The sequence below is a fragment of the Miscanthus floridulus genome, chromosome 8, assembly GCF_019320115.1.
Source record: "Miscanthus floridulus cultivar M001 chromosome 8, ASM1932011v1, whole genome shotgun sequence".
Taxonomy (NCBI): domain Eukaryota; kingdom Viridiplantae; phylum Streptophyta; class Magnoliopsida; order Poales; family Poaceae; genus Miscanthus; species Miscanthus floridulus.
This window is the reverse complement of record NC_089587.1, coordinates 194,091,793-194,117,963: the sequence shown is the minus strand read 5'-3', so window position 1 is coordinate 194,117,963 and position 26,171 is coordinate 194,091,793. Positions and strand designations below refer to the sequence as shown.

At 45.9% G+C, this 26,171-nt stretch overlaps 1 protein-coding gene across 1 annotated transcript; it reads left to right on the top strand.

Annotated features, from left to right (window-relative positions):
• The first annotated feature begins 4,811 nt into the window (after positions 1-4,811).
• Positions 4,812-6,453, top strand: LOC136474407 (salutaridine reductase-like). The gene is made up of 5 exons (XM_066471987.1): positions 4,812-4,911; positions 5,056-5,299; positions 5,402-5,467; positions 5,573-5,767; positions 5,880-6,453. The coding sequence occupies exons 1-5, from the start codon at positions 4,877-4,879 to the stop codon at positions 6,264-6,266; spliced, it is 927 nt and encodes a 308-aa protein (XP_066328084.1). The 5' UTR covers positions 4,812-4,876; the 3' UTR covers positions 6,267-6,453.
• The last annotated feature ends 19,718 nt before the right edge of the window (positions 6,454-26,171 follow it).

Genomic DNA, 26,171 nt, shown 5'->3' with positions numbered 1-26,171 from the left:
AGTTTAGAGGGGTCCTCGCGACGAGTTCGCTAGAGACCCTCCAAAACCTAGGACCGGCACTGCGAATACCTTCGCCTTGGGGTGGTGTGCTGGAGGCCGTCGTGCTACGGCAGCAGGCTGAGGACAGGTTCTGTTGGCGCTTTAGCTCTGATGGTGTCTATTCAGCGTCCTCGGCCTACAAGGCGATGTTCGTTGGTTCCTCGACGCTGAGGAGTGCAAAGGAGTTATGGAAGACCAGTGCACCTCCAAAGGTTAAATTCTTTTTCTGGCTAGCAATTCATAACGGGTGCTGGACGGCGAGTCGAAGGAAGAAAAGAGGGCTGCAAGACTGCGATCTTTGTGCCCTTTGTCATCAGGAGCCGGAAACGATGTGTCTATATGCAAGAGGTTTGGGCAAGGCTGCGTTCTGCACTGGGCTTCCAACAGCCAGAGCAGGTGGCATAGATGGTCGTCGATCACTGGCTTTCGGAGAGGAAGCTGATGCCGAAGGATTTGAGGAAGGCGTACGATTCATTGTTCATGCTTGTCTTCTTGTTAGTCTGGAAGGAGAGGAACAGCCGTGTCTTTGACAGATTTGGAACCATTCCGGCTTGGCTATTGCCGAAGATTAACCTTGAGGCAGGACAGTGGGTGGCAGCAGGGTTTAGGAGGTTGATGCCGCTTTTCGTTTGTTGGTCGCAAACTGTGTAATTTCGACTTTCGCAAACTTTGTGCGTTTCTCCTTTCTTTTGTTTTCTTCCTTCCTCAGCAATCCGTGGCTTGCCTTGTGTATTTGTGTTGCTACCGTCTTAATGAAAAATGTGCTCGTTGTGGCCGCGAAAGAAAGATAAAGTGTATGAACCTAGGTTGACATAATCAGATACTTTGGTTGCTACCTTCCCCCTAAAATCATCACAATGCATAATAGGAGACACCAATTTCTATACAACATGACAATGCGCCACAACTAATTTCATAGCCACCAAATGAGACATAATCTACTCACATCATTCTGTAGCCCAAAAAATACAACAATAAGGAGAAAATAGAACAACAACCATTGGCCCTGAAGAATCACAGTAGGAGGCCCGTGAAAATAAACGTCCGGGGTGGATCTGACCGACACTTTCCTAGGCCCCAGTCTCGGACCTACATGCAACGCAAGCGCAAGCGGCTTGGCCCCATCGCCGCCATGCCGCAGCGTGCAACAGGCCAACAAACCATGGGGGCCTGGCCCCATGCCGCTCGAAACCACCTAGGCCCTGTTCGCTTGGAGAAATTATGAGGAATCTGAATGAATCTAGAGAAATTTGTGAGAGTATAAATAGTGAAATTCAACCATGAACAGTGAAAATCCGACTGATTTTTGTACCAGCCGAACAAGTTTCTACAAAGCAGCACCTGTCTGCTTGAGTGCTTGGGACGAGGAAAAAGGACGTCGGCGCCGCTCTCGTCCGCCTAGCGGAGAAGCTACTTGATGCGGCGGCAAAACCTGGGAATGGTCTGGAATCCAGCCCAAAACTGCACCAGACCAATTCTCTGAGGTCACGTGCATCCAGTCCACCCCACCCCACTGTTTGTGTTCCTTGACCCAAATCCAACCAAACCCACCTTCTAATTTAAAATCAAACCAAACTGCACCTACTACTCAGACTGGTTTGAATCCATCTCAAACCTGTTTTCAAGCTTCCGATCAAACGTTTTATGCCTTGGTTTACTAACCTGCTACCGTACATATGAATGTGAGCATGCATGTTAAGACATCAATTCTCATACTGTCATACAGATAAATTGAATAGCGTCTATTTACCATTGGATCACCTAAGTTTACTTACATTATAAATTTACAAAAAAACAAATAGACCTAATTAATTGAGTGAGTATTTAAATAAAAAAACAAAATGTGAGGGGAATCTAGATAATTTAAAGAACATAAATGTGAGAAGAATATTTAAACACAGCTGCTAGTGTCCGGACGTCCGCCCGCTCGGACACTAGCATGGGACTCCTGCCAGCTGTATACTCGGGACGCCTGCGGCAGTCGAACACTTGCATGCGATGCCTATGACATCTATATATTCACCTATCACATTGGATGACAGCTAGTATATTTTAAAATTTCCACAAACATTAATATGGTGTTGCAAGCAACACCCATCATTATATCTTTTGTGGCGCCGTTTTGCTCAAGTCTGCTGAAACATTGATGCTATGTTGCAAGCGTTGAACTTTAATTGGGCTTGGCCAATTTTAATTCAATTAAAATCAAATAAATCTAAAGGCCATATTAAATGATAGACACAACGAGCGAACGCCCCCAGCAGCGGGCCTGCGTCGCCCCGGACATCGCCCTCGTCGCCCCGGACATCGCCTGCGCCACAGGCCGCTTCCCACACGTATCCCATGTGCAACACCCGTTCTATTTTAAAACATCTAGATGTAGCAGTTGCAACATACAAAAGAAGACAGATGAAACACTTGAAACAAGCGTCTGAAACACTTGCGAAAACGCCTAAAACATTTAAAAACCATTGCAAACATATGCAATATCCAGATGCAACAGTTGCAACATACAAAAGAAGATAGATAAAACACTTGAAACAAGCGTCTGAAACATTTGCGAAAACGTCTAAAAACACTTGAAAAACATTGCAAATATATGCAACATCCGGATGAAACACTTGAACCATATGTATGAAACACCTGAAACACTTGAAACATATCCTTGCAACATGGATGCATATGCAACATCTAGATTCTACTTTTGCAACATTCAGATAAAACACGTGCAACATATGTCTAACACAGATGAAACATTTGGAACATACACTTCAAACATACGTGTATAGCTATTACAACATGTCCAACATTTCGATATGCATTGCAACATCGATATACAACACTTGCAACATACCTCTAAAGCATACGAAACACTTGAAACATACTCTTGTCACATGCGCTTTTAGCTTAGCATCTATCTGCTGCTTGGACGAGCAGAAGCTCGATGCCGCGGAGTGGCGCGGGGGGATGCCTGCGGGCGGGCGACAGCGCGGCTGTGCAGCCACCGACGAGCTGTTGCGCGGCTCCCGGCGACAGGGCTGGCGGGTGCGGTCCACCACGGTGGAGGCGACAGCGCCGCTCGCGGCGAGTGTCCCCCATGCTAGGAAGGTGAGTGGCGGGAAAGCGGCGTGGTGGAGTCAGCCGCGAAAGACGCATGCGTGCAGTGAAAGAAGGCCGCGACGAGAAGGAATGGGGAATCGACATTTTTTTATGGAGAAACCGAGAGCATGCTCCGTATCAAACTCCGTAGGCCCATGAACGGCACGTCCGGAGCATCGGACGCCCTGAGGAGAACATTTCCGTAGATATTTTTTTATAGAGAGGTGGGCTAAAAGACACTTAGATCCTAGCATTATCTTAAACTTTTGTAACTTGGCTAGGAAAACAATGAAATTATGTTATCCTATATAAATGAACTATATATTATGAAAGTATTGCTCGTAATAAGTTTAATTATAAGGTTAACTTTAAAAATATCAGATATTTATGGCTAAAGTAAAAAAATTGACTTAAAACAAACCTAAATGTCTTCAAATTTCCTAATGTAGTTGGTATCTAGTATAACTCGTCTACAAGTTTGTGGTAAGTGCCATGATGTTCTTTTGATATGCGCGAGGGCAAGTATCATATTTGGTACATGGTCTAGTAGTAATATATAGATACCCACTCCGTCCCAAAATAGAAGTCGTTCTCGCTTCTCGAGAAGTCATCATTTTTCAACTTTGACCACTTATGTGTAAAAGAATATTAATATTTATAATACATAATTAATATCATTAGATAGATCGTTGAATATACTTTTATAATAAACTTATTTAGAGATATAAATGTTACACATATTTTCTACAAAGCTAGTTACAGATGAGAAAATTTGATCCACACACATCACGTAGCGACCTCTATTTTGGGACGGAGGAAGACATGGAGTAGGTTCTAGTATAAATAATCTATATTTCTGTTTGGCTATAGTGATAGCCAACTAGCCAAAACAGTAGTTAAATGTGATACGACTAGTGGCACAGAAATGAAAAAAGCCAGAAGGAACCACAGGAGTCAAAAGTAACGTCACAGCCACGCACGGACGGGTCGTCCGATGGAACGGACGCCCGCCTCCGAGCATTTCCGATATTTAAAGACCATAAGCTGCATGGCGCCGACGGTGAGGGGCCAGGTGGCACAATTGCAGATCTCATTTCTGTTCGTGTCGCCCAGGACTCGGCCCATGTTTTTTTTGAGAGGAGGACTCGGCCCATGTTGAGTGTTCAACCTTTGTGATAGGGACGGGCTGAATTTTGAAAAAGGAGCGCGGCGTTTTTTGGGAGAGCCGTCTCTTCCCGTTAACCCGTTTCCTACCCGTGACGATGGAAGATGTCCTTTTCTCAATTCCCGACCTGACGAATGGTGCCTCCGATGATCCCGTCGATTGTCTCGCTCGCACGGTTGTACTCGCGGCCCGTAGTCCCTCGATGAATCAAATGCCCCAGGGAAGAAGCAAACCGAAGTTGCCAATTCAACATCAACTTTGACAACAGATTCATGCATCATGCATGATGCTAACGAGAAGTTGTTTTCGCCCATGTGCCCAGGTAAGCTCGCCCTGCCCCAACCATCACCTGCGGACCTGCCAATTGCCCGAGTGCTTCTGACTTCCAGTGCCTTCTTCTGACCCGCATCCTCTCGTCAACAGACCACATCAATACTAGTACTGGGATTCATCATCAGTATATAAACGAACCAGAACCACCTGTCTGTCAGCAAACACAATCGTTTGAAGCCTGACTGTCCGTCGCTGCTCGACTACCCCTGCTCTGCTCCTGCACCAGGTCAGCTGAAAATCATGGAAGGAGCCGTTCCCAAGCCATCGGAGAAGAGGTGCACGCAAAGCACGCCTTTAGTTTCTGGCCGATCATTGATAGATCGGCAGCAGCTTGAGTTCTGCATCTTTCCGGCCTGCTGCATGTTTTGATGTGCGCTTGCCCTTACCTCTTCGATGGTTTATTTTCTTGTGGACGTCAGGGTGGCCCTGGTCACCGGCGGGAACCGGGGCATGGGGTTCGAGATATGCCGGCAGCTGGCGTCCAGCGGGCTCACCGTTGTCCTGACCGCGCGGAACGAGACGAGGGGAGCCGAGGCGGTCGACAGGCTTCGCGGCCTCGGCCTGCCGGACGTCGTGTTCCACCAGCTGGACATCACGGAGCCCGCCAGCGCTGCTCGCTTGGCTGATTTCGTCAGGAGCAAGTTCGGCAGGCTCGATGTGTTGGTACGCCTGGCTCCCTGCTACTCCTACCTCTGACGGTCGTCTTGGTGTGCATAAACTGGTTGCTTGCTCGACGTGATGCTCTAATCGATTCATACTCTGCAGATCAACAACGCAGGAATACTGGGAGTGACGATGGAGGTTGGAGATGAGGCAGCCATCAAAGAAATGGTACGTATACCGAGGGGGAAAATGCTGGGCTAGCATGTTACTCCTACTAGTACTATCAGTACATTTGGTGTTAGACACTTACGCAGTTTGGCTGCATCGAAACAGATGGTAGGCAAGGACCAGAACGAGATTGCTCAATGGCTGAAGCAGAGGACCACGCAGAACATCGAACAAGCAGAGGAATGCGTCAGAATTAACTACCACGGCACCAAAACCGTCACGGAAGCTCTCCTTCCGCTCGTGCAATCCTCCTCTGACGGAAGGATCGTCAACGTCACTTCAGCCTTTGGGCTACTCAGGGTACGTGCCCTGATCATACACAACAGATCATCACAATTGTAAGAGGGGAAAATCTGTAAAACCATCCAATCCAATGCAATCTTCTTCATGTATCCTGCTCTTTTTGGTGCAGCTCTTCAGCGGCGAGGAGCTCCGGCAGGAGCTGAGCAGCATCTGCACGCTGACCAAGCAACGGCTGGACGAGCTGTCGGCGCTGTTCCTGGAGGACTACAAGAGCGGCAAGCTGGAGCCCCGTGGATGGCCGACTGACCGGGTGTACGCGGCGTACCAGGCGTCCAAGGCGCTCGTCTCCGCCTACACGAGGATCCTCGCCAGGGAGAACCCGGCGCTGCGGGTCAACTGCGTGCACCCGGGCTACGTCGAGACGGAGATGAACTGCAACACCGGTAACCTGACGGCCGCGGAAGGCGCCCGGGTCTCCGTCGCGGTCGCTGTCGCCGACCACGGCGGCGTCACCGGCGCTTACTTCGACCGCACTGAAATAGCTTCATTCGTGTAATCCTGGAATACTAGGTGTAAAGAAGAACACGTCTTATCTTAGCTTGTTCGGTTGGCCAGTTTGTATTGGTTTGTGAAGAAATATGGTTGATTGATTTGGGTAAGAGAAAAATAATATTTTAGCTGTAAGAGAAAAATAATGTTTTAGCTAGAAATTTAAGAAGTCCTATTGATTGGTTTGTGTTAGAGAAAAATAGTGTTTCTGCTGGAAATTTAATCGTTTACGACAGCCACAGCCAAACGAACGCGGCTGCTCCTCGTTTTTTCGGTTCACCTCCTGCCGCTCCGTCACCCCCGCTTTGCCCTTCCTCACCGTGATGGCCACCCCCGCCGCCGCACCTGCACCCCACCTTGTCCTCCCCCACCGTGACCCCCACGCCCCACCTTCGGTTGTGGAGCCATGGAGCACGAGGCGGGTCTCCGGCCGCTCACGCAACCGCAGCGGTGACGGGCGAGGGACGGCCAGGGGCCGCTGTGTCGCACGGAGGGTCGGAGGGATGCTCGGCGAGGCTGAGGCCGGCGACGGCGCCGGCATGGAGGCAACGAGCTGCCACTACTGCGGAACCGCGGCAGCGGCGGTCTGCATCGAGTGCCGCGCCGCCGGGGTCTGCTCCACCACGCCTGCGCCCCGCTCTGTGCCGAATGCCTCGCCGCTGGGGCCGTCTTCCGCCGCGCCTCGTCTTCCGCCTTCCTCTGCTCCAACTGCGACTTCGGGAGGCACATGTCCACGGCCGCTGCGCCGTGCTGCCGAAGATGGTGCTTGGTGGAACATCTAGGAGGACGAGGAACCCCAGGTGCTGAGCTTGGAGAATCTGAATATCGGATAACGCTGTCCTCGCGACCTCGCCCAAGGTAGTAGCAATGCGCATGCACTGCCTTGTCCCCTTAATTCTCTGCTCTCATTGCCCACTGAATTTTAGTCATGCCTACATTTTACTCTGATTTCTGTGATGTAAATTCTCGACTGGTTATCAGTCAGGTTGGTTCACATGCCTCTGCTCAATGATGGTTGTAGATATGTTTGTGTGCTAAATCATATGAATTTTTGTTGTTATTTCGTTGCTCAAATGGACTAGATTGATCTGGATCGAGGCACTCACTGAATGTACATATGTGAAAATACATGTATAAGCAACAGGGTAATAAAGAACTGAACTGCATCAACCTGCTTGTAGACCATTCAGGTACCGTTTAGTTTTTTCCATTTTGCAAAAATTTTCAAGATTTCCCGTCACATCGAATCTTTGGACGCATGCATGAAGTATTAAATATAAATAAAAAATAAAACTAATTACACAGTTTAGACGAAATGCACGAGACGAATCTTTTAAGCCTAATTAGACTATGATTGGACACTAATTGCCAAATAAAGTGCTACCGACGCACGGGCGAGCGCGAGCTCCACCGTCGCGCGGCGACTGCATAGCACTCCCGAGGCATCACCGCGGTGGCAACCAGACCATCTGTACCTGCTACTTGGCCTTCTACAGCTCTACACTCGGAGGAGTTAAGACGACAGAGAAGCCCTCGAAGGAAGCCAAGGGATCGGAGCAGGGGTGGCGCTCGTGGATGGCGCATCGCCTCGCGCGGGCGTGGATGGGCTCCGCCGCTGCCACATAGGGGGGCGAGCTCCACCGCGGCCTTGCCCTCTCCTTCCCGACCACCGGTGAGCCCTAGGCGAGAGGAAGAAGAAGTAGGTCGTGAGGCTGACGAGTGGGGCCCGCATCTAAGTGAGAGAGACTGACGAGATGGTAGATGATGACAAGCCCATGGAAGGCGAGAAGATGTACAAGCTGAGGATGGATTCGTTTCCCAAATGGCATCATGGTCACCAAGGAGTTCGGCTGGAAGCGGAACGGTCGCATCTCTCTTCGTGTTCTGCGGATAGGTCTTACGTGGCGAAGGGCATGCAGAGGAGAAGAAGGCGATCTGAATCATCAGATTCGTCTGACGCGCATTGGAGGCGATGCAGGACGATAGTGGTGCGCATTTGAGGATTTGGGCATGAATTGCGCAGCCGTGCCAGTTTTTATCGATGCCTAGCCAAGTCTTTAGAACTTCAATAACATTAGTCGATTAGTCAAAGTCTTTAGAACTCCAATAATAGTCAGACCACACTGCTTTTAAAAATACTAATCCTTCTACATGGCTTCAGTTTTTCAGTGGTGAGGAACTTAAAAAGGAGCTTAACAACGTTGATAACCTATCAGAACAAAAATTAGATGAACTGTCAAAATCGTTCCTCAAGGACTTCAAGAATAGCCAACTAGAACCCCACGGGTGGCCGATTGATGGAGGGTACACTGCATATAAAGTGTCCAAGGCTCTTGCCAATGCTTATTCGAGAATCATTGCAAAGAAGCACCCAACACTATATGTAAATTGTGTGCATCCCGGCTATGTCAGTACAGACATCAACTTCCACACCGGAGATCTCACGGTCGAGGAGGGTGCAAGAGGAGCTCTGATTCTTGCTTTCATACCGAAGGGAGGCATGACCGGAGCATACTTGGACTACACAGAGGTTGCATCCTTTGTGTATCTCTTATGTTGGTGATCGGCCATAGGATGGGCCCCTCATGTTTGTTTCAAACACACAAAAAGGGTTAGCCACAGAACACAGTTATTGCAATATATAGTACTCCCTCCGTCCAAATTATAAGTTATTCTAAAAATCTTAGAGAGTCAAAGCATCGCAAGTTTGACAAAATTTATGTAATAAGATGATAACATTTAGGGTCCCTAACATTTATGATACCATCTAAGTATCATTAGATCTTCATCAATTATATTTTCATGGTATACCTATTTCATGTCATAAATCTTTGTATTTCTCTCTATAATTTTAGTCAAACTTGAGATATTTTGACTTTCCAAGTTTTTTGGAATGACTTATAATTTGAAACGTATGGAGTACTAGCCTATCAACTTATGCTTGTACGATATCGATAATTGAATGAAATGAATGTATAAGAGTATAAGACAACTTCGTAACAGAATCACCATACAAATGTTCGACATTTAAAATGAAGACATAGTTTTTTACATGATTGCACTCTTATGCTGCACAAACATAATTGAAACTTTATTCTTCAAAGGTTGGAGAAACATGACTTCATCTCCAATTAAAGTGATATTTGTTTAGGAAACTACTTTATGTACAATTACTTTGGAAAAAGTTTTATTCGGACTTTGTATTTAGTCATGTGATTTTTGGGTCCAGTTTCGATTCAAAAGTTAGACCCGCATAGGCAATGAGGTAACCAAAGCCTTAAATGAAGTCCATGCTGGAGTGTGTGCTACACACAAAACTAGATCCAAAATATACTACTAGCTAAAATATTTTGGTTACTATTGACCTACAATATTTGATGATTCCATGAGATTTGTAAAAATATGCCATGAGTGTCAAATACATGGTAATTTTATACATCAACCACATTAACCTTTGCATCCGACTAATATGTCATGACCTTTGAAATTTAGAGTATGAATGTAGTGGGGCCGATAAATTCTCCATCGTCTAAGGGCCACAAATTTATCCTTGCCATGACCGATTACTTCTCTAAATTGGTAGAAGCCATATCACTAAAAGAGGTCAAAGTAGAAAATGTAGTTAACTTTATAAGAACCAACCTCGTATATGTCACACCCGGTTTTATAAACAAAACCGAATGCACATCACAAGTATGCTAGGATCTATTTATTCATACCTACGACAACAATATAGTGATACAAATCAGTGTTTATTACAAAAGTGATTACATATTCCAAACTGACCAGAAGGTCTAAAATAAAAATTACATCAAAGTATGAGTGAAGCAGGGTGTCCATCCCCGTAGGCAGCCGACCGGGGGTACATCAGCCTAACAACGACACCATCTTCAGAAAACACCATCTTCTAGTCCGAACAACCGGGGATATATCAGTTTTATACTCTGCAGAAGTTGCACACTTTCACCATGAGTCATGTTTCCCTATCACACTTCACACTACCTAGTGCTTAGCGGGGTCACACTATAAGGCCTTTACAAAGCCCCTCCAAGCCTTTTTTACACCTCCACTAGTGTCAGATATATGGGCCAGGGGTACATGCACCGCCCATATATGTGACCAACACCAGGCTATTGGCCCGACAACCGCCAAGGAGGAGGCCCGTGAGGGCTAACACGATCGACCAACGTGGAGATCAAGGTAAACCAAGGCAGGCGGATCTAGACGATAGCTATGATCAATTTGTTGCGCATATCGTGTAACAAACTAGAAAACTAATCTGTTAGCCCGGTTGCCCTCTCTATAGCCCTACCCCCTCTGCCTATATAAAGGAGGGTAGTGACCTTAGGCTCGGGATCCATCTTCCGCCGTTCTAATCTACCTCGTAGCTAGGAGCAACAACCCCTATAATTGAGTATATGAATACAAGAGCACCAGCACCACTGGAGTAGGGTTTAGCGTGCCACCACGCCCCGAACCAGTATAAATCCTTGTGTCTCGTGTACTACCATCTAGATCTGTCTACATGATCACGTTGCTAGGCATTGCCGGAGCAGAATCATCCAACAGTTGGCGCGCCAGGTATGGGCCTTTCGCATAAAAACTAATCTTGTGTTTCAGATGGGAATCGTCTTCAACTTTGGCGACGAACCAGAAGAAGAGCAGCCGAGCAAGAAGATCACATTTGGCAAGCTTGACTTCATCGCCAACCAGTTTGGGGACCTATGCCTCTAGGAACCCGAAACAACCGGGGAGGGAGAACAGCCCCTCTAGATCCGTGCTTTCACCGCCGGACTGGAGGAGGCTATGGATGCAGGACCAGCCACCCTTACGAGACACCTAAAGCGTTATGCCCATCTCTTTGTTGAGGATGGGCGAGAAGGTGAGCCTGTCTCCACTTTTCATATTAGCAAAACCATGGATCTCACCCCCGCTTCAGATCCGATACCGACACCTCGTCGTTTTGCTTCCCAATATCTGAGAAGATCGGGACACATGATGACAACTTGTTGTGAGACACTCTCATAGGCTACAGCGAAACTCTCCGAACCTCCCACGGAGGAACACCAGCTTACAAATCCGACAGACCAGAACGAGATCGACAACGCCCCTTGTAACACCTCTGGTGTTACGAACCTGCTTAGCACCTAGGTTAAGGCCTCGAGAAATCTAGCCGAACGAGTTTTCAAATTTTAACGAGTTAAAACACACATGAAACGAAAAACAATTTCTGTAAACAGAAACAACATATAACGTGTGTATAGTGTTTATGTAAAAATGATGAGCAAATAGTGTAGATAAGAGTGCAACTTTAATTTTTGGGAAGTGAATATTGTTAACTAGCGTTTTTGGGAGCTCAAACATCGAGTCCGAAATTTAAACTAGATTTTTTCGTTTAATCGGCAAGAAATTGAACTTATGTTTAAAATGCCATTTTGGTGAATTATATAGAGCAAAATAGTTAAAATGGTGCTTGAATGTTTTGCTCCTATGGGTTAGTATGAAGTATGGACTATTGTGTGAAATGCTTATTGGTTGAAATTAATAAGGTTTAGACATATTAAAAATTATGATGAAAGTGTTAATGGTTGTTAGTTGTAACCGAACCTTGCCCTTTTCTAAGTCTAGAAATGATAGTAGACAATGTCGTTTTGACATTCAAATTCTAACAAAATTGTTTAAACACTAACATCATGTTCTTGTACTGTTGGTTGCCTCTAAGTGAGTACTTGATCATGGCTTAGGTGGTAGTGGTGTTAGGTGTCATGTTGTCCTCTTAAAAATTTCCCATGCTTCGCTAAAACGTGTTGAAACCGCGTGTTGGCGATCCGTTCGCAAACTGGTGTTCAGAGCGACGAGCTCATTTTGGCACCCATCTATCTCTTTCCCTGGTTGCTCTCTGGTCATGGCGATGGCGTTGCTAGGTCGTTGGCAATGTGGAGTTTACAATAGGGGAGTTAGTTGAACCTCAACTGTGATTGTTAGTAACTTTTGCTACGCTTTAAAATACGTGCATGTCACCTAGGGTAGCCGTTCGGACTGTGTTCGCGGTCATCGCGGGCACAACGCGGTTGGCGTCAGGGTCACATCACAACCAAGCCATGGCCGCCAGCCCGCACATGCGCCAGGCCAATGCCACGCTGCACCTAGGCCTTGCGTGGCCCGACCCGGCTGGCGGTGGTCTGGTCCCACTGCTGCGGTCTACGCGCGCCAACGACCAGCCATCGAGCCGTGCGTGGGGTCATGGTGGAGCTACAGCCATCGCCGCCTTGATGACATGGCGCTCGCCCCACCCTTTGTCCTAGCTACCGCGTCGAGCCTCTGGACATGTGGCGCTGCCGCCGCATCTAGGTCAACGACCCCGGTCACCATGGTGATGAGATGTCTCCCTGTCCTGCCCCGCTAGCCGATGCCGGTGCAACCTGCTCAGGTCTGCCCGCTCTAATTCAAGCGCGTCGCGCTAAGCCCTCCCTAGTCTCATCACCTGTGCACACGTGCTCATACTACAGCTATCGGTCGAAGCCGCCGTCTTAATCCACTCAAGCTCACTCATGTGCCTCTCCACGACAAGACCATAGTGGGAGCACCACGTGCTCTGCCTTTTGATTCACTTAGCTCGAAGCTTTGCAGTTCAATTCCTTGCACCAGCAAGTGGCCTAGGGACTCGACTAGCCAGGCGACCCCTATCAAGGCCTTGCCGTGCCTCAGCCCGGACAAACTTAGTGTTTCCACGGCTGCCGGTCATCTTGCCATCGTGGATGGCACGTTTGGGGGGTAAGTCGCTATGGTTGATTTTCGCAGTTCGTGAAGCACTCCTTGGCGCACTCGGGCGACCACACGACCACCGCGCCGCGGGAGCCCATGCGCATGGAGAACACCGGGCCATGCCACGCGGCGAGGCCGGCTAGCGCCTCGTGGAATGGCGTCTTGATGATGTGGAGATGGCGGAGGAACGGGACGGCGGGAGGGCTAGGAGGCAGCCGCTGTGCAGCCTTCCCCTTGCCATTATTGCCCTTGCGGCCGTTGCCGCCAGCACAACCGACGAGGTAGTGGAGCACGAAGAGGAAGGCGAAGGAGAGCACGGCCACATAGGCCTTATCCATGGCTGTGGAGCAGGAGATGCAGTGGCTGAGGCTAACGAGCTTTGATTGACTGACTGATTGAATGATTGGTCGAGCGCTGCTTGGTGTTTGTTTGTGTCACCATCCTGCATGGCTGTAGATATATATACACACCACTCACACCTAGGCTGTGTTTAATTCGTGAAATTTAGGAATTTGGATACTGTAGTGTTCAATCATGGACTAATTAGGCTCAAAACGTTCGTCTCGCGATTTCCAACCAAACTGTGCAATTAGTTTTTTTCCGTCTACATTTAATGCTCCATGCACATATCGCAAGTTTCAATGTGATGGCTACTGTAGCACTTTTTGGGAAACTTTTTGGGAACTAAACACAGCCCTAAACGATCAAAGATGTGGATGTACGACGACTTGAAGGAGAAGATTGTGATAGAAATATTGCAGACGCAATGGCTGACATTTGGGAGGAGGGTCAGGATCTCGGTGATCTTGTCAGGGAGACTATGTGGGAGAGAAAGCGAGACACCTGGATGCGCCTGTTAGCATGGGCGCCTTGTCTAGTTGTGTTTTCCAGGATGGCGCCCACGATCGGCCGGCACGCACAGATCTCGCAGTACGAGTTGGCCTTTGCGAGCCCATGAAGAAGATGCCGTCGCCGTCCGAACCATAGGTGGTGGTCGCCGTCCGAACCGTAGGTGGTGGTCGGTCCCTTAGTTTGGTCAGAACGGGTTCCTTTTTGCTCAGTGCGACCGTGGGTGGCCTCTGATCGCCGCGCCGTCATGCATGAGAACGCCGAGGACCGCCCCGTTGCAAAGACGACATGGCTCACGGTGATTTGTGCAAAGCTTGAGTCTGCTGTAATAGTGCTTCGTTGTTCCGCTTAAATATCTAAAAGCCCGAGCCCTCTTTTGCAAAAGAGCCACGCGCGCGGGCTCCCCTGCCTTGGGCCGTTGCTGGGCCGGTTGCTGCGCACGCCCGCTCCCCACGTTGGGCCAAGCCGAGCTGCTGGGCCGAATGGTTGCCACTGGCCCTTTTCCTTTTCTAAGCATTTTATAATTTAGTTTCTAAGATAAAATTGTAAATTCAATATAAAATTGTGTAGTTAAACGAAAATTGTGAAACTAATTTTGTTCAGTTCATAAAATCATGATCTATCTGCTAGTGTATTTTGTTCACATAGTTTCATAGAGTTTTCAAGAGTAATCTAATTAATTTGAAGTACTTAATATTGTTAAAACATCAACTTGTAGGAATTATTGTGAGAAATTGGTAGTAGTGTTGGCTCTGGAATTTTCACAGCAAATTTCTAACATTATTAGGAGCCCACTGTAATTTTTGTAGCTCCATAATAATTAGTTTGCTAAGGTAGCTAAATGAGCCCTAGTTCGAATATATATTTAATCAATAAAATACCAAAACACTTTGGGGTTGTAGAACTAAAATATTTTTCTAGAGACAAAGCCTTACTTGATGACGTGGATACGTAGCCTAGTGCGTTAGTCATTAGAGCTAGCTCATTAGCTTGCAGAGCGTTATCGTATTTTTAGAGTTGCAATTGTCGTTGGTTAATTACGTATATCATAATAGAAATAACAATGGATCATGGAGTCGACCAGTGAAACAACAAAGTTGGTGCTTTGGTGATCATGTCACCACGGTGGAATGCTAATCCTTGGTTATGTCTTGCCTAGGCAAGCCCCGGTGCATAACCTCTATTATTCAGCACTTTATTTCATGTTTGTGCATTAAGTTTTGAGGAGTTGAATGAAACTCACTTGCATATATATATATATATATATATATATATATATATATATATATATATATATATATATATACATACATATCCTATGAGTCTTACTAGTATGGAAGGATCATGTAAATTGCTATGCTATAGGATCCGGTAGAAGTCGAGTGATTATCTGTCACTCGCGAGAGATAGGAAAAACATCATTATATACTATCACCTGAAATATATATGGATGATAATTGAAGACCGGACTAAATGATACTTTGGATCTAGACTTGGTTAGGCATTCGAGCGAGGCTCAGATTGCACTTGTTCCGCCTGCGTCGATTGAGGACCATTCGTTGCTGTGGATGGTAGTCAGGTCACAAACTTATTATCCTGAGCACATACTTGCTTATGGGAGCGGGAAGACTTATCACTCTCATGTCATGGGTTTTGGCTCTTTCCGAACCAATTTTTAGGGGTGGGTATTAGGTGAAGGTCTGAGCACCATACTAAGACCAGGTCTCAGGTGTTGGAGGCTTGTAGTCCAAGTTTGGACGGAACCTGGACCCCTTGATAGGAGTGGGATGAGTTGGTTCCGTTTGTGCCTGGGGTACAAGCGGGGCGTGTGTTTCGGAATACCCAGGTGGGATACATTGATTCACGAATCACCGTTTCTTTGAGATGGTACTGACTTGGCTATCGTCTAGCACCGTAGTAAGAATTAGAAATTGAAAGGTGATAAATTAGTTCTGATTGCTTATCCACATGCTTGAAAGTAGCATAGGTGCTTACCTAGAATGATTAGCTAATTAAATAAAAACAACTGCTAAAAACTTGGAACATAAGGATGCACTATTAGTAATGCTTCCTGCAAGGGCAATTGTAACACCCTTGGTGTTACATTGTACTATTTTTGCTAAAACGCTGCATGAGCATCATACTTATATGCAAATGTGTGTAATATGAATTATAAATCAATGTAGGATACTTGAAACGTTTATCCAAAATAAGAAACAAATGTTATGTTTCATGTCGCATAATATCGTTTAGTATTCTAAGCGAATTTTTTATCGAACAAACATGCGATAGAACATTTATGCGAACTTTGATAAAGTTTGTAGTATGTACTTCGTAGGTGACGATGAATTAGGTGCGGTCGAGGACGAGGTTCGATAGATAGTATATCGAGTAGGTCAGAATTGGAATTCAACGCGAAACCGTTCGAAGTTTAAGTCATTTCGCGTAAGTTTGAAAATGGGTCGACGAAGTCGCGTTTGGCAATTTTTTAGAGCGATTAGCTTAAGAAGTGGCATGATATCGTGGCTTAGATCGATAGCTCTTTGTACCCACTAGAGTATAGAAGAAGTGGTTTGACGTTTGGACCTTCGGGTAGGATTTTTTTGATAGCTTTAAAAAGCGTGCATGTCACCTATTTTGAACAAAGCCAGCACTCGTCGCGGTCACCGCCGCTGCTTGCCTACCCAGCGTGTGCTATCGCTCCGGCCACGTCCTCACTGCTGCCCTTGTGCTATCACCTCACGCACGTGGTCCTTGCGCTGCTGGCCATGGCCGTCGGTAGCCTCGCACTGGCGCGCGGTTCACACCACCACTGCTGATGCGCCCCATCCGGGACATCGCCCGCGCCCTGCCTTGCGCTGGCCGAACACGCCACTGGGTCCCGCGCTGTAGCTTAGGCGGACATATCTACCCAGCACTCAACATGCACGCACGCAAGCACACTGCGCCCAGGTCCTGGCAGCTCTGCCTCACCATCGCGTCTCACGACACCCTGGTCGCGCTACGCGCCATCCATCGCCATGCCCAACACTGCTCCCGTTGACTCATCGCAGCTGCATGCACGTGGGACAGGTGCCTACATCGCCAGTGCATCCGTGTCCGCTGCCACGCTACGCCACGGCCTCCCCTGCCCTGCCAGCCTTTGCGGCGACAACACCAAACCAGCATGCCTAATTTTTCCTGCTCCTCTATCACCGGGCTGTGCCATGATAGTGCGCAGCGTCAGCCAGAGCAGGGGATTGCGTATGCCTTGGGATGGAGTGAGTACTTAATCACACGTCGAATGCGTCCGCTGCGATGGCCGGCCGTTGCCCAGCCTAATTTGGATGGTTCCGTCGCCGTCAGCCGTTTTAAGACCCGCAGCAGTGCCGTGAAATTCCCCTTACCCATGTCCACCACTGTCCAATTCCTTGACACTAAAGCTTCGCCCCGTTCCACTCTACCACGTGCGTGCCCTAGTTCGCACTGTTGTGGCTTGCCCAGCGCTGCCACCACAGTCGCACCATCGCCGCTATCGCAGAGTCCACCGGGTGTGCGTGGCTAGGTCCACTCGAGCAGCCTCCGGTCTGGACACCAAGGCCAGTAAGCTCGGGGTGAGTCACTATTGCCTATCCATGAGTTGGTTCGCGTTGTCGATGGTGTGGCTCACGGGAACGCATCCGCCGTCATAGGGAGAGAACCATCGTCAGGGAGGGAGCTCGAGACAGCGCCCCTGTTCGCCATATCACTTCCAGTCACTGCATGTTGACATCAAGGCAATCATCGGCCCTTAGATAGGAGTTGGAGGGTCGGATGGGGCCGGCGTAGCCGCCCTATGCTCGCGCCATCGCGCTGGTGCGCGCACGGGTGCTGGGGGACGTCGCTGCGGTGAAGAAGGGAAAGGAGAGGATGGTAGATGTAAAACCTATGACTCGGCGTAATAGTGCTCGGGTTAGTTGTGTGAATAGGGGAAATCACGGGGGCTTCTTCGCTAATGCGCCAGATGCGCAGCTCCGCTGTGGGCCGTCTGCGTTGGGCCGCGTCGCGTGACGTAGTGTGGGCCACACCGGTGGCTGCGTGCGCGCGCGGGCAGGAAGCCGGGTTGGGCCAAGCCGGCGCTAGCGTGGACCGTGAATTCGAAAGCAGTTTCATCTTTCCAGTGAATTTGTTAATGTTTATTCAATTTAGTTTTCAAGCTGAACTTTGATAATTTGTAGTAAATTGTGTAGTGGTCCAAAAATAGTGAGACCAATTTTGTTAGGTTCACAAAAATACCATCTACTTATTAGTACAGTTAGATTATAGTTAGCTAGGACGATGGTAGGTTCATAAATTCAAACTAGAAAGCTTAATATTATGTGGATTAATAATTGTAGGAATTTTCGTGGTAGATTGGTGATAGATATGACCATGAAAATTTTATAGTAGGCTCACTAGATTATGAGGTGCTTGCTGTAAATTTTGTAGTCCTAGGGTAGGTTGATAAGTAGAGTAGCTATTATCCTTGCTTTATTGTATATAGCGTAAATTAGCATTAGGAGTAAGGATAGCTATAGTTGCTATAATAATGAATGCCATACTTCATAGTTGTTATTGATAGCAATAGATAACTTAATACCGTGTTCAGTAGCACTAGCATAGTAGTTAGATAGAGGTACTTTATTTTAAGAGCTGTTGTTGCTAGATTACTAAGTATTGCATCATTATTTCATGCATGTAGATCATGAGCTGGTAGAATTCATGCCCGTCGACGAATAGGAGTATGATGAGGTCATCAAAGAGTACGAGGAGGAGATCCTCATGCAAGAGGGAGCCCCGGAGCCGTTTGGTGCTGACCTTACTGACCCATCGCCTGCCCAAGGCAAGCCCCGGTGCATAACCCTTATTTTTATGATCACTGAATATATATATGATGTGTATTTACGTTACAAGCATTTTATGGAAACTACATGCATAAATATATCTACCCGTGAGTTCTATTAGTATAGGTCGAGTAGATGCTATGCTTAGGATATCGGTAGCGTGAGTAACCTACCGTTACTTGCAAATAGGTGATAAATATGATCACTCATGATAAAATGGTGGAAAGGAAAATGGTGACCGGGCAGAGATATGGTTTGGGTACTGGTGGGTGTAAGGGGTTGTGTCCTACGGCCAATAGGGCATAGCTCGGTTATAGTTTTTCCCTATCTGTGTCGATTAAGGACCGGTCGTTGCATAAGGCATCATGGGCAAGTCACAGATTTATTGTCCTGAGCGCATACTTGGGTATGGGTGTAGGGAAGACTTGTTGCTCTCTTGTCATGGATCCAGCTCATTCTAGACCGACTAATGGGAGGAGGGGATGGTGGAGGTCCTTACACTGCACTAATTCTGGGACTCAGGAGTGGGGGCTTGGAGTCCAAGTTTGGGCAGGGACTTGGACACCCAGGACAGGAGGGCGATGGGTTAGTCCTGCTTGTGCCTGGTGTACAAGCGAGGCGTGTGTTTTCGGGGCACCCAGCTGGGCACATTGATTCATAAATCACCGAGCGATCTGGTACAACTTGTTTCGTGTCTAGCACCATAGTAAGAACTGAAAGATGAAAGGTGATGAAATGAAACTGATTGCTCAACTCTTGCTTGAAAGTAGAACAGGTGCTTACATAGACTGATAGATAATAACTTAATACGGCTGATCATAATAACATAAATAAGGACTCACTATTAGTATTTGTTTTCTGCTAAAAGAAAACCAGCAAACCATAAAGCCTATCATATTCCTTAGAGTCAGGAAATTATTCCCACTAGTCGGATAAGTCTTGCAAGTACATTGTGTACTCAGAGTTTATTTACCCCTATTGCAGGTGATGCATGAGAAGTACTCTTGTGTGGAGGATTCTTCTGGTGGGCTCAGACGGATCCTCATTCTTATCGCTAGATGTTTATTTTAAATTTCACTATTTATCATTCCGCACTCTGATATTTTGTATTGTAATAATGTACTTTTAAGAAACTCTGATGTATGAAATGGACAAGTATTGTAACTCGTTCTCATTATTGGATCCTTGGGAAAATGTGGATCTTTCGGGTTCTCCCTTGGGGTGTGCCCGACAGATACCGCCTGCTGTAGCTTGCTTTCGGAGTGCTTAGTGTCTGGTGGAAGACGAGCACCTCTGTAAGCGTGTTATTTCGGGTGATTCTGCCACAACAATCAACCAGTAAGCCAAATAGCCTTGCATATCCTTGTAGTCTTTTACTTTCTTCTGTCCGGTAAGTCTCGCTGAGTACAATCGAGTACTCAGGGTTTTATTTCCCCTGTTGTAGGTGATAGATGGATGGTAGATGACTTTTGTGTGTGAAAACCTCCTGGTGGGCTCAGAGAGGATTTCTTTCGTGCTACGCTCATAGTGTTGTTTATAACCCTCACTAAAGGTTTTATAAGAAAACATGTATAAACTGCTAGCATATCTTGTATGTAGATGGTTACTTGTTAATGCTTCACACATCATTAAATAACTTTCTTTTTTGCTGAAACTCTAATCACATGTGTAATTCTATTATTGTATTAAACAATGTAAGAAATGGCTAAAGATGTTGTAATCTTTATACTCTCATTTATGATCCTGATGAAAAAATGTGGATTTTTAAGTTCTCCCTCGGGGTGTACTCGACAGAACTGCATAATTTTATGTCCTCGCTTGGGTTCCAAAGTGTCTAGTGGAAGACAAATACCCTTGAGAGAGCATTAGATTAGGCGGTTCTACCACACCCCTGATCAACAAAATTGGTGGGATGACGCCGACGTATCCGGACTCATCGACCTAGAGGCCTTCCACCGCTTTCTCTATAGCTGCTACCAGCTACTTGAGAATCTGGATTCTGATTGTGACGACAATGAGGTCATCTCAGGCACATCGGGCTCTACTTCCAAGCCATCACCGGACAAGCACCTAAAACTCTAACAGTCCCCTTTGGCAAAAGGGTGAAACCCTCCCCTAGTTGGGAGGGATAGCGGGACAGGGCAACCGATTACTCGAGCATCGACCCTGCATTGAGAAACTCCTGATTCCAACAACACGTTTTCATCAAGCGGTCAACGACTGCAAAGAAGTTGGGATCACCACTCTTCCTTCATCAGAAAAGAGGACCCCGATGAATAACAATTACGAGTAGATCTGTTTGAGCGAAACTCATCCGACCATGGGTGCCTTCTGAACCTATCAAAAGTTAGAAACTCTACAAGCTGATCTCAACATATGACTGCATGACTGTACCAGTCCACTTGTCACATCTCTCCAACCTAAGGGATCAATTGCTCACGACCTATCGGTTGCTCGGGTTGGAAACCCAGAACCGGACGGACCCTCCACTTGTGACATGAGGCTTCGCCTGCACGAAGAGGGTGACAAAGAATGACGAAGGTAAAGGCAGCGATGTCACCTCCCTCAACTCTGACTCTATTGCCAACTCTTGCCCTAGGAGATACACTCCAGCAGCGAGAACCCACCGATGCTTGGAGAGATAGCCAACAACCATCAGTTATGTCAACTTCATCTTTACCTCACTACTTTTTCTGTTTGCATTACATTCTATGAGAATATATACACCAATACCCCTTGAGTGCCTCAAGAAGAACTCCTATGGGATGCTCAAGGGCTGACTGTTTTGAAATACCCAGTCACGGGTGACCACAGTTATTACGATAATGGGTTATGCTAACCCATTAACACGATCACAGACTGGGGAGACGGTCACCACGGACTGCATGCTTACATTTTTTTCCTATTGTCAATCGAAGTCTCATAGAACTTGAAATGGTGTGAGCAACCCAACAAGGTCTTGCGTGGATTTGTTCGAGACATTTTGTCTTGATGAACAATCCTTAGGTGGTCAGGGATTAAAGCTTACACTAGCATCAAATGCTAAAGACAAAGAGAGACAAAAGACAGGAAAAGAATGTGAAAGCCGTGCAGAACATAAACTCTCTATGGGACACACCAGGCATTGTTCTCCTTAGAGTAAATTGGGTGCACCACCCCCACTACTAACAAGAAGCCTATTTCTTCAGTCGAAGACAGCCACAAGGCTAAGCCTCGACATGTCAACGACACTACTCATGATTGAATTCGGGCTAGCCCCGATCCAATCGAAAGTCACCATGAACCAAAGCAATACAACCCTAAAACTTGAGAAGCTACCTCCTCAAAACAATCAAGGGGTAAAAGCCTTGGTTTCATGTGACAATACCAAGAAGCACCTCGATCCTAAAACGCCCCACAATGAGATATTTAGGGGTCATGGAATTAACATCGGCACAAAAACATTAGTGTAGCCACGCTAATCGGTCGATACACCACCCGAGGCATGACTATGACTAGTCAAATGAGGATATAAACGCTCAGGGGCTAAACGTGCAAGAACAATACTTGTTCCCAAACCAAAGGGCGATCTCAAATCGACGATCTACCTTACTCAAAAAGGGAAAAGCTGATCAAGGCCCCGATGGGTGTTGTGCAGCTTCAACTCTTGGATGCTTTATGCTAACCCAACCGAGCGTTCGGGAGCTACTACCACACACAATTATCACATACAGAGAACTCGACTTGCAAAAACACCAAGAAACTGCAAGATCCAAACTTGATTACACCTTCCTTTTACAAAGATACACGATCTACTCCTAAAGGGGAGCGTCCTTGATGATCCGCTCCACGTCAACGACAGCGGCGATCGCCTCAGTGTTACCGCTAAACTTGGCAATCAACCGCTCGACATCAATGTCATTAGGAAGCTCCTTTGCCACCAAAAACCCAGGTGCTATCCTACGTAGATCCATCTGGCAGTGAAGAGAGAGATAGGCCGTAGTCAAGGCTTCCACGGCCCCATGGTGTACGCCATGAGCCACCACCTCCTTGATCTACGTCAAGAGGTAGCGGAGCTGATCAAGAACGCTCATCCCCACTGGCAACACCATTGTGATTATGGCAACCATCGAATCATGAAACTCTGAATAGCGCTCACCGTTGGACTTCCCTAGGGCAGTTGAAGAGCGCACCCAAGGAGCCACCTCGTTCTGCCCTTGGGCGACCTCCACCAACTGCCCAGCTAGATCTTCGTTGACCTGCCATAGTCCCACCACCTCGACCTATGTGGCAGCTAACCGCTCCCAAACGCCTAGAGAGAAGAAGGGTAAAACTCAGAGCTACCCCACCGAGATGCAGTTTGAACAAATCCCAAAAGGAAACAGAGTTCAACTCACTGGCAAGCTCTGCCTGGGTCACCACCGCTACGGCCTTAGCCTCAACAGCCTCTCCATTCACGGCGTCAAGTGCCGCCTTTGTGACTAAGGTATACTCTCTCAATTGCCTCTCCTCCCGAGTGACATCATGAAGTGCTTCACGTGTCACATCGGCCATCGGCACTACGACAAAGGATAGCTCCTCCATCGCTGCCTTGCCTCGATGGAAGCTACGACAACAATGGAGCACCCCCACCAATGGGGGGCCTTGGAGCAGGATGTGTAACACCCTAGGTGTTTGTCACCAGTTGAGCAATGGGTTTGAGCTCAAACATGACATGTTAAGTGGTGATGAAGGTGTCAAGATCAAATCTACAAGAGTGAGCTCCAACGTAAACTTGGGCAACACACCTTTGCTTGCATATTGGCCCTTTTTAGATATACACCTAAGTAATGTTGAGGGTGCTTCTTTCATGTGCCTCACATCAATTTTCCACCCACATGGATGATTGGAAAAGTTTTGTGAAGTTTGGAATCGAGAAGTCACATGAAATGATAAGTTATAATCTTTCTCGGATTGCTTTATTAGGTGAATGAGAACATGTGAAACATGACTTGTTATTTTACGTTTTCCCCATATGTATGCTTATGATCATGTGTGATTGAGTGCATCTGGTTGATGTTGGTCACTAAAATACCTTAGCTACACTTAGAAGGCCTATTGGAGCAATGTTCATGTGGATCACTTCACCTAATTAAGCTCCTAAGTGATGATATGCTTGGTTTGACCTAGGATTTACATGTGATCCAATGTATGAAATGATTGTGGAACCATAAGAATGCTTATAACATGTTTAGAATGTCACTAGGAACTATTTTGGTATTCATGACTAAAGCTAGTTTGTTCTCTAAGTCATACCTATAGTGTGAAGTACCAATTTCATGTGGTATGTTTGACTGGAGTTGAATTGCATTTTAGAAACTTTGCATGGATGTGCACCCTAAACAAAGTTGTAGTACTTGAGAAGTGTAACAACTTTTATTTTTGGGTCATAGGCTAGTTCAACTCCTAACATGTTAAAATCCCGCCAGGGACCTTGGGTTAAAATTCGAAAGAAAGTAGGGGCACAAATACACATCTATGACTCATTTGAATAGTGCTCATAAGGACCTCTTCAATGGATTTTAATTTGTGTTAACTGCAGGGTCCCTGATGCAAGATTTACATTCCTTTTCTTTTGATTTTGGCAGATTTGGATTATCAACTTTGAAAACTCATAGTAATTAGTAGAAAAATCGTAAAATAGTAAATGAGGACTTTTTGGAATCCTTGTGAAATTATATATGCATTAGATCTATAATATGACTTGTTTTAGTTTAAATCTTTTGCTGTAAAAAGAGATTTATGAAGTTAGGTTCTTAATACTAGTTGTGTCTTGTCTTTTTTATAACTGCTGTTTGTATGCTCAAATAAATATGAAATTTATATGGAGTGCTAATAAGGTGATGATTGATGCCTGGTAAAAATTTCAGGGGTTTAGAATTGATAGTTTAAGATATATAAAAATAACAAATGCCATGTGTTGCTTTGCTCCTATTCTAAATAGGCCTGCATGTTTGAGTTAATTGGCTTAGTTAAGTTATGAATCATGACTTTATGATAATACATGAGTTGTATTAATTTTCTTAATCTTTTCAAAAAGCTAAATATCATAATTTTTGGTTAAGTAGATCTTGAGTTATAGTTGCTTAAATCTCTATGGTTGTTTCTGCATAAACCCAGATAGGATTGCTTTGTTGGTACTATAGGGCCTTTTTAATAGTAGAATTAGCTCTAGGTGTTTATAACAAAGTTGTTTGGAATTTTCTAACATTTCTAAAAAGTCTAGAGCCACCTTTATTGGACATGCAGAACTCTAGTTATAGCTATTTAAAGTGGCATGTCAGATTCTATCTATGTTTTGGACAGAGATGCATTCAGTGGATTAATTGACCTTGTTAGCTGTAAAATCATATCAAGATGATAATAAGAAAGTTGTAGACAACTTACTAATCTACCTTGTGTTAAATTTTCACAGTAATTGGACTTAGGGTCTAGCTGTTACAAGTTTGCTGTCCAAAATATTTACTTTCTGGATAGATTTGATTCAATGATTTGTTTGCCCCATATAACTATTGAATCACAGTAAGAGTCTTAAAAGAGAGTTGTAGACAATTTCTAAAGCTTTCTAGAATGTCTAGAACCATATGATTTTGATGTATATAACTCCAGTTATGAGTAAAACAAGTAGCTTCTGTTTTGTGGTGTAGTAAATGAATTGTTGAAGTGTTGATTAAGTAATCAAGAAGAGATATGCACTTACTCAGTAAAATGCGATGCACTTGTTATTACTTAACACCATGCTATTAAGAATACTTACAAGAATGCATTCATCATGTGTCATCATACTATACTTGTTAGCATGTATGCATTCACAATATCTTATGCCGTATTCATGCATATAGGATCGACAGAGGAAATAACGTTGCTGGAATTCAACGAAGGAGAGGAAGGAGACCAACAGGAGATTCCTCAAGCCACAGCTCCTAAAGAAGAGGAGCAGACCCTAGAAGAGCTTCCAAAGTGCCCTGACCACAGTCCCACTTCCTTTCAAAAAGGCAAGCCCCGGAGCATTCTAAGTCTCCCAGTGTTTTATAAAATACTACTTGAGTCCTTTATGATTGATGCATTAGGCTATAAGAGTTGACTAGAAACACTTGATGCATGGAACTACCTTGTCTAGATATATACACCTTAACCCTGTGTAAGGTCTAGGAATGAATATATGCTTAGCCATGCTTAGACCGGTAGAAGTCGGGTGATTTCCTGTTACCAGCGAGATAAAGGTGGATACCAAAGCACGGTTGGTTATATTTGCTATCGTGGAAAAGAACCATGGGGTAATGTAAATGGAGGCCAGGCGGAGTCTATGGCAGGTTGACTCATGTGATTCTGTTTGTGCCAATTAAGGACCATACCGTTGTTGGCACTTCTAACAAGATTGAACGTATGACTATCACTTAGCTAGCCGGATAACTCATTTCGACCACGAAGCCGAGTAG